General features: G+C 39.3%; 1 protein-coding gene across 6 annotated transcripts in view; it reads left to right on the top strand.

The window, feature by feature from the left end:
- The window catches only part of PLCE1 (phospholipase C epsilon 1), a 319414-nt gene that overhangs the window by 242012 nt on the left and 65245 nt on the right, over positions 1-12157 (top strand). For all 6 annotated transcript variants that reach the window (XR_009005599.1, XM_057530499.1, XM_057530495.1 and 3 more), the window contains 2 exons: positions 509-714; positions 9905-10580. Coding sequence is in view for 5 of the 6 variants with exons in the window: in XM_057530499.1 (XP_057386482.1) it covers positions 509-714; positions 9905-10580 (882 nt within the window). In the remaining variant the exon portion in view is untranslated. The remainder of the gene's footprint in view (positions 1-508; positions 715-9904; positions 10581-12157) is intronic.

The following is a 12157-nucleotide window of genomic DNA, read 5'->3' as shown; positions in this document are numbered from 1 at the left end:
ACAAATACAGACAATAAGAGCTTATAAACCACCAGGAAGCCTCTGTGTTACCGTAAGATATATGGGAAATAAAGCAAAATGTCCCCCTTTCTCCATCATTTTCTTGGGCCCCAGTAATTTTATCCAGTTCCATAGAATAATACGCTTTTGTCATGGTTTTTCTCAATTTTCACTACAAGGATAAAATAACCCTGTCCTTCCTCTGTAAAGTGGCTAATCTTCTCCCTAGGGAACCTTGAAATAATATTGCTTTTTATGTTGTAAATTCAAAGTGGAGTGTTGATTCCTAGAGGGGCTAAAGTTGTCTTAGTGGAAACAAGAGTGAGTTTTAGTATTTCATGCGGTGAAAGGAAAAAAATGTTTTTCCTGGAGGTTTTCTTTCCCCCGGTAAAATAGGCACAAATGCCATTATTTATGACTGTTACGATTTCATTTCCCTAGCTAAGTAGGTTATTTAGATGTAGTATGTGAAGTTGCAATCACAAATCCTCAATATATTTTTCTGTAGTTTGTAGCCGATTACAGTGGACAAGATAATTTCTTACAACGAGTGGGACAGAATGGCTTAAAGAATTCAGAGAAGGAGTCCACCGTCAACAGCATCTTTCAGATCATCAGGAGCTGCAGTCGAAATCTGGAGACAGAGGAGGAGGACAGCTCCAGTGAAGGGAACAGCTCTAGGAAAAATTCCTTGAAGGATAAAGCCCGATGGCAGTAAGTTTTACATTTTAAAAATTGGGATGCTCATTTCTTCTTTTTCCTACTCCAGCTTGGTTTCAGATCAAACCTAATAAAAACTCACCACCTTTATCAGTAAGCTGTGCTTCTTTATCTTTAAAATTTACCAATTCTGAATTAGGATTTACCTGTCTAATCTGGCTGCTCTGTTCTAAAATTACTGCTCATAATTTAACTTCTTGCTATCTGTTACCCCTTTTTAAAAATTAGAGCTATCCTGCCATTTCTAAAAATTTAACAAATTAAATTTCAGGATTAAAACCATGATCCTTTATTTCATAGCTTCTATAAGAATGGTTTTTATTATAATATGGAGGTCCCTTAAAAAACTAAAATTAGAGTTACCATGTGATCCAGCAATCCCACACTCCTTGGGCATATATCTGGAGAAAACTCTAATTTGAAAAGATACATGTACCTAAGTGTATATTGACAGATGAATGGATAAAGAAGTTGTGGTGCATATATACAGTGGAATACTACTCAGCCATAAAAAAGAATGAAATAATGACATTTGCAGCAACATGGATGGACTAGAGATTATCATACCAAGTGAAGTAAGTCAGACAAAGTCAAATATCATATGATATCACTTATATGTGTAATCTAAAATATGTTACAAATGAACTTATTTACAAAGCAGAAACAGACTCAAAGACATAAAAAACAAATTTGTGGTTACCAAACAGGGAAGGCAGAGAGAGGGATAAATTAGGAGTTTGGGGTTAGCAGATATAAACTACTATATACAAAATAGATAAACAACAAAGTCCTACTGTGTAACACAGGGAACTAACTGTATTCAATATCTTGTAATAAACTATAATGGAAAAGAATATGAAAAAGGATATATAGTATCCTTTGTAAATAGTATCCATAGTATACTTTATAAATCAACTATACTTCAATTAAAAAAATAAAATTTTAAAAAGGGTTTTATTCATCACTAGGTGGGGCACAGGGGTAAGTATTAGCATATTTTTAAATCAAATATACTGAGTTAGTAGGGTTGGAGTTAGTCATACCCAGAAATCAGCACTGTTGCAGCTCCCCACAACCTCTGATGATTCTGAGGCAGGTGGTAACTCATGTTCAGGTGGCATCTGCAGCTTTGTAATTGATCAGTTGTTTCAATTGCTATTTATTGACAAGCATGGCAATCTAGCCAGACATGCTTGCTTAACCCACGACCAGATGAGAAGTTCAGAAATCAGTGGTCTTAGGGCAGGCATTGCATCTTTTCAAGGCCATTTACTCATGGTCAAGCCCAGCTGAAATGACAGAGCCTGGCCCAGCTGGAGGAAGCCTTGAGCACCATCCAAAAGTATGACATCTACTGACTTTGATATCTTGGCCACAAAAGGTTTTATTTGTGTTGAGTACTCATGTGTCATACCTTGCGGTTGTCTCCGAGTCCTTGTGAGACATTGTTGTTTGTTTTGCAGAGCCTTTCCTGGTTGTGTGTGTGTGTATGAGCCTACACTGGGAAGGAGGACAGCGTTTTTGGAAAATAATTTTTTTGGAATTGTAGTGCTGGATCCTTAGAATCTGTTGTGAACACACAAATGAACGCCTTGTATCTGAATCCCGAATGCTATTATTAAGGAGGTGAACCTGTATTCCAGGTTTCTCCAAAGTCTTTGGGCTTTTTTTCAAACCTCGCTTCCTAGCTCATTCCCCCATAGAGGACCCAGGTGCTCAAAGATTAACCACTACCGCCCTTAACACAATGCCTCATCCCTAAAGCTCAAATCTCACAAGTAGCTTCTACCAATTGTTCTTCTTAGTTGATCTCAAGTCAAAGATTATTTGAAAGTTTTCTCACTAGTTTTTGCTGACATTGGTGCCACTCTATGTATAGAGAGAGGACCATCTACAAATAAGTACAAAGAAGCATCTCATAGCCACTTAAGTCCTTAATCTATATCTACCTCTATCTACCTCTCTCTATACACAGGTATCTATGTATATATCTACATCCTCCCACTAAAGATTTTGTAGATGCTTACAAAAATAAATATAAATAATTGAGGATATTAAGGAAAAGGGAAAATATTTTGTAGATGCTTATATGAATAAATATAAATAATTGAAGATATTAAGGAAAAAGGAAAATAGGATACGAAAAAATAAAACATACAGAAATGTATACTGTATAGTCTTTACAGTGACTAAATTTTGTTCTGAGATAGTGACCATAGGAAAGAGGGAATCGGGATTCACAGTATTTGTAAAGAAAAATCAAACAGATGTTTGAGAGAAGCATGCCTGTTCTTCATACTGAGATCTGGCTGAAATTCCTTCCTTAAATCCTACTATAAGGGATACATCATCCCTGAATAGATAAAATTTCACATGACTGTTTTATAACAGCCTTCACTTGGGGCCGTGTGTGTGTGTGTGTGTGTGTGTGTGTGTGTGTAGGTGTAATATATTACTTACAGGTGTCAGTCTTTCTAAAATACTTTTAGGAATGCTACCTTTGGTTGAGCCTCAGAGACCAAGCCTCTGAACTTTCATTTACCGTCCTTTCCTTTTGCCTGGGATTCCTTCAAGTGATAAATTTCTTACCTCATAACATCACCTCTCATGAAATCTTTATTTCCAATTTTCTGCTTATTCCCTTGTCTCCTCCCTAATCATTTTATCATCTACATCCTAAGATCATTGCTCTTCCACTTCCAATTTTCCAGACTCCGCTTGTAAGCACTCTTACAAAGAGAAAAGAGGCACAAAAATGCAAATATTTCTTTTACAATACCTGTGAAGTCCTATTGAAATCCTCACACTGAAATTTATGCACCTCAGTACCAGTAAGTTTTCTTACCCCACATGACTGCTATTTTGAAAAGAACCACTGAATGCACAAGATGGGGGTGAGGGTGTTTAATAAAACTCACGGAAACCAGATCAGCGAGCACTGTTTCTGGGACCATCTGCCAGGACTTGGGAATCCATTCCTGATCCAGAGTCCCGCATTAGAATATCCAGCACAGGGTTGTATGTGGAAAAGGGATTTCCAGATCCCAAAACCCATGGGAACTGTGCTTTGTTGTTGATTTGGCTGAAACAAAGACTCTATAAACAATAACCTCCAGCCCCTGTTCCCATGGCAGCCACCAACCCTGTGAAAATGACATCAAAGAAAGAAGGGGCAATCTCATGGTCCTTTGGTTCACGCAGCCCAAAGGGTGCTCTAATAATTTTTCTCAAATATCTCAGCTACTCCTGCCAGAACACCCATTCAAAACACTCACAGAAACCCCAGAAAAAATGATCATAAGAAGTTGAAGACCTCAGCAGGAAAGGAACAGGGTTGAAAGAATCTCAGAATGTCAGTGAGATCTTAAGGTCAACTCATCCAACTCATCATCTCCCTGTACAAATGAAGAAGTGGTACCCGGAGAGGTGAAGTCACTTGCCTAAGTGCTGCCTAGCAGAGCTGGGTCATGAACCTGACCACGTGATCAACTGCAAGGCAGGATCTTTTCTCCTACAATGTTTAAGGCATTTCTTGTCACTGTAGAACCCTCAACTTTTTTTTATTTCTAGTTCCTGTAGTTTAGGAACATCTGAATTCTAAAAATATTCCAATTACATTTCATATGACCTATAAAGCTCATTAATAATGACTTTTCAAATTTACCAGCATGAAGAATAATGAGTTTTGCCTGTGTGAGTATGTCATGAAAGCATAAAAGTAGCGTATAGCACCATTGTAGGAAAATGGAAATTAAGAATATTTAGATGTATAGAGAAGAGTGTTGGGTCATATAGGAGCTGCAAGTTCTTATTAACGATATTGTTAAGTGAGAGAGTAGCACTGACATATATCCACTACCAAATGTAAAAAGGATGGCTGGTGGGAGGCTGCTGAAAAGCACGGGGAGATCAGCTCGATGCTTTGTGATGACCTAGAGGGGTGGGGTAGGGAGAATGGGAGGGAGGCTCAAGAGGGAGGGGATATGGGGATATGTGTATGCATATGGCTGATTCACTTTGTTGTACAGCAGAAACTAACACACCATTGTAAAGCAATTATACTCCAATAAAGATGTAAAAAAAAAAAAAAAAAAAAACCCGATATTGTTGACCCTCTTTAAAATGCTGCAGCTTAAAAAGGTTTTGTCCATTTGCAGAAATTGGATATAAGTAGATAACAAGTTCAGACAGAACCTTAGAATGGAGGCTGCTTGGGATGAGTAAGTGCTCAAAGCTTGCAGTCACATTGTCTGGGCCTGAATCTTGCCCCCACCACTTACTATTTGTGTCACCTGGGTAGGTGACTAAATCTTACTAAGCCTCAGTTTTGTAATCTGTAAGATGGGAATGATCATAATGCTCTATAAGATTGTTGTAAGGATTATGTGAGAGGGTGCATGTAAAATAAGGAGTTTTGCATTATAAAGGCATATAAATGGTGGCTATTGTAATTAATGCCTGCCATCACACCCTTCAAATACCAACCCAAGTCCTTAAGGCATGGGCACCCGTGGCAGCAGTCACCATTTTAGGAACAGCCCTCAGTCACCCTGCCCTTCCTTACAGGAGAATGCAGAGTACTCTCTGCTCTTCCATCCCAACAACCTCCTTAGAGACTTCTCTGGAAGATGATCCAACCCACAAGGATAGAAATAAAAAAGCTGAGCATGAGGAAGTAGAGGATCTGAGAAAAGATCAGAGTTACAGGATTTGCCACACATACACACACACTTATGTGCACACACAAAATAATAAAATGATAAGAAACCAATCACTTATTCTCCACAGAGGATGGTGCAGACACATCCCAGCCTTACAAACACCTACCTCCTAACAGCCTTTAGGGACAGCTGACTGCCTCTGCCCAGCCCAGACCTTAACATGATCTCCTCCCACCAACACCCCACCCCCGGCTCTGCTGGGGGTACCTGGGGCTGGGGATACCTAGGACCCCCTCTCTTTCTCTCTCTTCTTGTCTCCTTGACCAAGTACCCAAGACCCAGTCCTGCTTCTGTGACCTGTAACAAAGAAAGCCATTTTCCCACTATCTGCAGAACATTCAGTTTAAGCTCATTTATCACTTGAATCCCAACTTGAAACTTGGACACCATTTTTACAGAGAAGCAATGTTTGTTTGGCTGGCTGTGTTTTAGGATATTGGCTTTGCAAATACAAACTGGGCAATAATATTATTAATATATGACATGTTATTATTTATCAAGAGCCTACTTTTAAACAAACACTGTTCTAAATACTTTACATATGTTAAATTAGTTAATCCTCACAGCAGTTCCATTTCACTCAAGATCTCACATCTAGCAGGGCCAGAATTTAACCTCACGCAGGCTGACTTTGAAGTCCTCACACTACCGAGCTATAATTTAGAAGCTGCCTGTGGTTGAGGAAGGTGCTAGGTTAATTAAAAGCAAGCATTTGCCAGAAGCAAAGTTAAAACTCTGGATTTTATTACAGGGAATAGCTATAGCAAGTCCTTTGGAAAAGGTGTACATTTTCATCTAACAAAATTAAATTTAGGCTTATCACTCGATGAATCATGTTTATGCAATCATATTAACTTTGTAGCAGTAACAAAACTTTATGAAGAAAATACATAACCAGGATGATAAATAGCCCACTTGTCCCCTAATATAAGATTTTCATCAGGGAACATTAGAAAATGTTTATCTGTCAATTTATGGTTTCTAACTGAAGGGTGCTTTAGAACCTCTTCAAGGGTCGGATACAAACTTTCCTTCTCTTTTCACTCCTTGGTCCTCTCATTAAGGCGTATGACCTAAGTTTGACTAGGCAGTTTCTTTGCTGGTAAACCACATCTTTGATTTGGTTAATGCTACTTGGTTCCTGAACAACTCTTTAAGTTCCACCTTATTCCTCCTTGTAAACCCACAGAAACTTGTCTCCTGAGAGAAGCAGGCACAGAAGTGCATAAAATTCACTATATGATCTAAGAGACAAAGCTACTAGTTTCCTTCTTGAAATGAACTTATTTCATTACAAACCATTGTCTATTTTATCTTGGGCATTAGTCCCTGGAAGAATGGCTTTTAAAGGAATTATTAACACCTAGCATTAATTCTCTTTGTGTTCTAAAATAGAACTGATGCTAAGAAAGACAGTGTCCTCTCTCTCTCTACTTAACCTCATCTCTGAGCAGCAGAAACAGGCTCCAGAAAAGCCTCATAATTTTTCTTTCCAGACACTACTTTTTACTGATGTGTATAAAATTGATGACTAATAAGAACCTGCAGTATAAAAAAACAAACAAACAAAACAACTAATACTAAACTTTCATTGGGTTATTTGTATGGAAATATGTTAATATAAATGTTTCAGACATTACATGAAATTTCTAAAAATCTTATATGTTCTGGTATAATGTTATAAGTCATAATTCTAGTTATTACTTTAAAATGTATATCTCAGAAATAACTAAATTTCCTTGTCAATTGCATTATTATGAACTTTCATCAAATCTTTAACCGTGGTCATTTTTAAGTCTTTTGTCATTTACAGACAGTTCTGGGTATACTCTGATGCTTTTGCAAATATGTTCCTATAAAAGGGTTTCATCTTCAAGGAATTCATGGAAAAGACTCTGACAAGTACAGGTTTCTGGTAACTGACTGTACTGCTGAACTGAATGAATAAGCATTTTCAGAACTCTAATGAAAAACTGATGGACTCATAAAAGTGCTAACAAAAGATCAAGATGAAAAAAAAAATTAATTACATGGAACTGAGTGAACTGATGAGGATGATTATAATTTTTGTGACTTTCTGTTTGAATTTAAAAAAAAAAAAAAAACAATTTCCCAACCTATGTACTTAGACCATGAACTATATTCAGTGAATCAACTTCCAGAACATGTCCTATCAAGAAGAATTAAGCAAAGCTGCAACTAACATCCCAGAACTCCAGGGAGAGAAGATTCCAGGAAATGTCACAAATTTGCTTCGTATTTTTGGTTTAGGTTTGAGAAGCTTGGCACTATACACTCTACTAGGCTTTAGGGAATAAGTTAATAAATTAATAAATAAGTAAAATTAAAAAAAAAAGAAAAGTTCACTGCTGTGATTGTATGATAGTACATCCTGCTTTTCTTTATAATTTTACCACTATTATGCCTCTCTAAACAATATAGTATAGTTTTCCCTGGTTTTGAAATTTATATTAATGTAATCATACAGTATATATGCCTGTATGTCTTGCTTAAGATTTGTCCATGTTGTTGCAGGTAGTCAGCCATTGCATGTTCATTTTCATTGCTGTGCAGGATTGTGTTGTATGAATTACTGTAAATTTTATTTATACATTTTATTGTTGCTGGACATTTGGGTGGTTTCCAGTGTTTCCAGTGTGGATGATTTGAAAAGGATATTCTGACCATCAGATTTGTGAGATCCCTTGTGGATTTCTTTTCTTTCTTAAGAATATCTATTTATAGGGCTTCCCTGGTGGCGCAGTGGTTGAGAGTCTGCCTGCTAGTGCAGGGGACACGGGTTCGAGCCCTGGTCTGGGAAGATCCCACATGCCACGGAGCAGCTGGGCCCGTGAGCCACAATTGCTGAGCCTGCGCGTCTGGAGCCTGTGCCCCGCGACGGGAGGGGCCGCGATAGAGAAAGGCCCGCGCACCGCGATGAAGAGCGGTCCCCGCACCGCGATGAAGAGTGGCCCCCGCTTGCCGCAACTGGAGAAAGCCCTCGCACGAACCGAAGACCCAACACAGCCAAAAATAAATAAATAAATAAATAAATAAAAAATTAAAAAAAAAAAAAAAAAGAATATCTATTTATGTGGGGCAAGGAAGAAGAACCTCTTGCTGTTTGAAAGCAGTAGTGGGATCCTGCTCAGGGACCAGGATCTAGACTGAGAGTCCGAGAAGCCCAGGGCTGCTGTTCATGCCTTGCCAAGGGGCAGTCGGCTGCCCAACTGCCTCAAGATGATGGGAACATTCCTTCCCAGGGATGTATGGACCAACTCCTTCTCAATTTTATCCACCACTTTGCTAATGATATCTATGGATCAAACAGCAGAAAGCTTGATCTTAGTAACAATTCCTCATGCTTTGAAGAGAATGAGTCTCTCTTAGGCATGTTTCTACCAAGTGGCCAAATAGAAAGGAGGCAATAAAGGCTCCCTTGCCTTCCCCCTAAGATCCTTCTGGCCCTGGTAATCCAGGTTCCTGACTCAGGCAAGGCAACTTGCTAAACTGTCCAAGCAGACGAGTCCTTTATGTGCACATGTGCACACACAGGTGCGCACACACATACAGTGAAAATCTAAGGTTGAGTCAAGGAGGGCTGTCCTTGCTCATCTGGCACCATGACAATATTTCCCAATGAGTGCCTTTGAACTAATTGTATTTTACTTTTAACAGAGGCACTTCACAGGCCCACTTATTAAGTCTTGTTTTGCCTATTTTAGCCCCATTGTATTTTGTTATGACCAAGTAGAAGGCAACGCACCTAGTAATGAAGAGCCCAGGCTAAAGAGTCAGACAGACCAGAATCCTGCCTTGGGTAGGTCTCTTCTGAGTTGGGTAACCTGGAGCAGTTACTCATCCCTCCTGAACCTCAGTTTCCCCATAGGTTAAAAAAAAATAAGAAAACTAACTTTGCAAATAGGTCAAATAAAGTGCAAAAATGTATGTAAAGTATTTAACACAGTTCCTGGCACAAAAGGAAAAACTAATAAATAGTGAAGATTATCGTTGTTTACATTAAAAATGCAATAACTGGGGACTTCCCTGGCGGTCCAGTGGTTAAGACTTCGCCTTCCAATGCAGAGGGTGTGGGTTCAATCTCTGGTCAGGGAGCTAAGATCCCACATGCCTCGCAGCCAAAAAACCAAAATATAAAACAGAAGAATAGTGTAACAAATTCAATAAAGACTTTAAAAATGGTCCACATCAAACAAAATCTTTAAAAATGCAGTAACTGATCTAGTAGTTCCTTTCTTTAAGCCTTTGGTCAGACATATTGTTAAATATAAGGTTTTCAAATACAGCTAAAAAAATTACTCTGTGACTTTTAGCATTTTATATTTTATATGCTAATTTGAATTCATAGTGGAATTAAAAATGGTGTCCAGCGTCAGTGAAAGCTTTTTGTTGTTCTCACTTCTGATTATAAGACAGACCAAATTTGTATCTCTTTCTATCAGGTTTATAATTGGAGATCTGTTGGATTCTGAAAATGACATCTTTGAGCAGCCCCAAGAATGGGACCCTCACGCATCAGAAGAGCCACAGAAGGCCTTTGACCATGGGACAGAGCTCATCCCGTGGTACGTGCTGTCCATCCAAGCTGATGTGCACCAGTTCCTGCTGCAGGGGGCCACGGTCATCCACTATGACCAGGACATGCACCTCTCTGCCCGCTGCTTCCTCCAGCTTCAGCCTGACAATAGCACCTTGACCTGGATAAAACCCACCACTGCTTCCCCAGCCAGTGCTAAAGCAAAACTTGGTGTGCTTAGTAACACATCCGAGCCTGGCAAATTCCCATTACTGGGCAATGCTGGATTAAGTGGCCTGGCAGAGGGGGTCTTGGATCTGTTTTCAGCAAAGGCTGTGTACATGGGACACCCTAGCATTGATATACACACTGTGTGTGTCCAGAACAAACTGAGTAACATGTCTCTCTCAGAGACTGGAGTGACACTGCTCTACGGGCTTCAGACCACGGACAATAGGTTATTGCACTTTGTGGCACCAAAGCACACAGCTAAAATGCTCTTCAGTGGATTGTTGGAACTCACTAGAGCTGTGAGAAAGATGAGGAAGTTCCCTGACCAAAGACAGCAGTGGCTGCGGAAACAATACGTCAGCCTTTACCAGGTAAGGGGTACAGCCTTCCCTCTCTCCTCAGTAGTATAATTCTCCAGATATAATTGTTATAAAAACACACTGGACAACTAGACCACCAAGTTTCATTCTCCCAGCTTTGTCACTTCCTACCTGAGTGATATGGAACAGCTTTTATTTAACCTCTCTGTGCCTCAGTTTCTTATCTATAAAGTGAGAATAATAATGATACCTATTCATAGGGTGGCTGTGAGGTTTAACTGAGTTAATATGTGTAAAGCCATAATGTAAATTCATAGGTATAAAGAATAGTGTCTGGCTTATAGTAGGTCCTATTATTATTTTGTATGAAAACAGTGACTGTGGTCATTGTACATCTCACATCTGGAAAGAAACGAGTTAATAATAAGCATTTTCACTTACTCAAAGTGAAAATGGAAAGCACTGTATCTGAATGCTTTTATTATTAATTAGGGACTAGCTGATACATTGGAAACCTTCACTTTGGAAATTGAAATCCTGTTTCATCTTCTAATGTGCTCCGTGACTCTGGGAGGGTTATTTAACTTACTGTGTATTGCTGCTGAACTGTAGGACTTTTAAGGTTAAAAGAAACTTTCCCAAATGTGAGATAAACTCATACCTAGAGTTCTTCCAAACCATATTTGTAGTGGCAGCAGCTCTTAGGAGGCAGTTTCTCACAGTCACAGCTTAAACTGAGTGAGTTTTTCATTAACCCTAAATTATCAGGTACTTTGACACTCCAGCTAAGGGTGGCAGGAGGCCTGGGCTGAATGAGGTGGTGAGAAGAGACACAGGCATAACCAGAGTAGCACATTTGTGGAGGAAGGAGGACAGAGATTGCTCAGAAACTGAGTCATAGACCCCACTACAAGGTGACAGTGTTAGTGGTGTTGTCAAATGAGTTGCACAAAGTATTCAGTTTTTCTTTTCTATGCTTTTCTATCTATTGGGGGGGAAATTATCTTTTCTACTAGTGTCACAGAACAAATAGAAGTATGATTTAAATTACTCAAATGGCTGATTTCATGTACTTTTCACAGTGCTAACATGTTTCTGACAAGTAAAAACATCTTCCCCTCTGGAATGTTAGTAGAGGCACATATAGGACCCCTTCTTTCCCCTTTTCCCACATCCATGCAGTACTTATGAGTAGAGATGATATCCTGAATAACTAACTTGATTAATGACTTAATAAGCACATAGACCTATATACACGAGTATGCTGCACTGCGCAAAGCCAGTCTTAGTTAACTCGTCTAAAATGGAAACCAAAATACCTGCTTCCTGTCTACTCCACAGGGAGCTCTCAGTGCTGCCAGCTGCTTGGAAGAAAGGTCTTCAGGAGCTATTATCAATATTGATTTTCTTTTTCTTTTTTCATAAATTTATTTATTTATTTGTTCATATTTTTGGCTGCATCGGGTCTTTGTTGCTGCGCGCGGGCTTTCTCTAGTTGCAGCGAGCGGGGGCTGCTCTTCGTTGCGGTGCACAGACTTCTCATTGCGGTGGCTTCTCTTGTTGCGGAGCATGGGCTCTAGGCGCGCGGGCTCAGTAGTTGTGGCTCGCGGGCTCTAGAGCACAGGCTC

This window comes from Balaenoptera acutorostrata, chromosome 16 (assembly GCF_949987535.1).
Source record: "Balaenoptera acutorostrata chromosome 16, mBalAcu1.1, whole genome shotgun sequence".
In the NCBI taxonomy this organism is placed as follows: Eukaryota; Metazoa; Chordata; class Mammalia; order Artiodactyla; family Balaenopteridae; genus Balaenoptera; species Balaenoptera acutorostrata.
The sequence above is the reverse complement of the archived record's forward strand: the minus strand, read 5'-3'. Positions and strand labels throughout refer to the sequence as shown.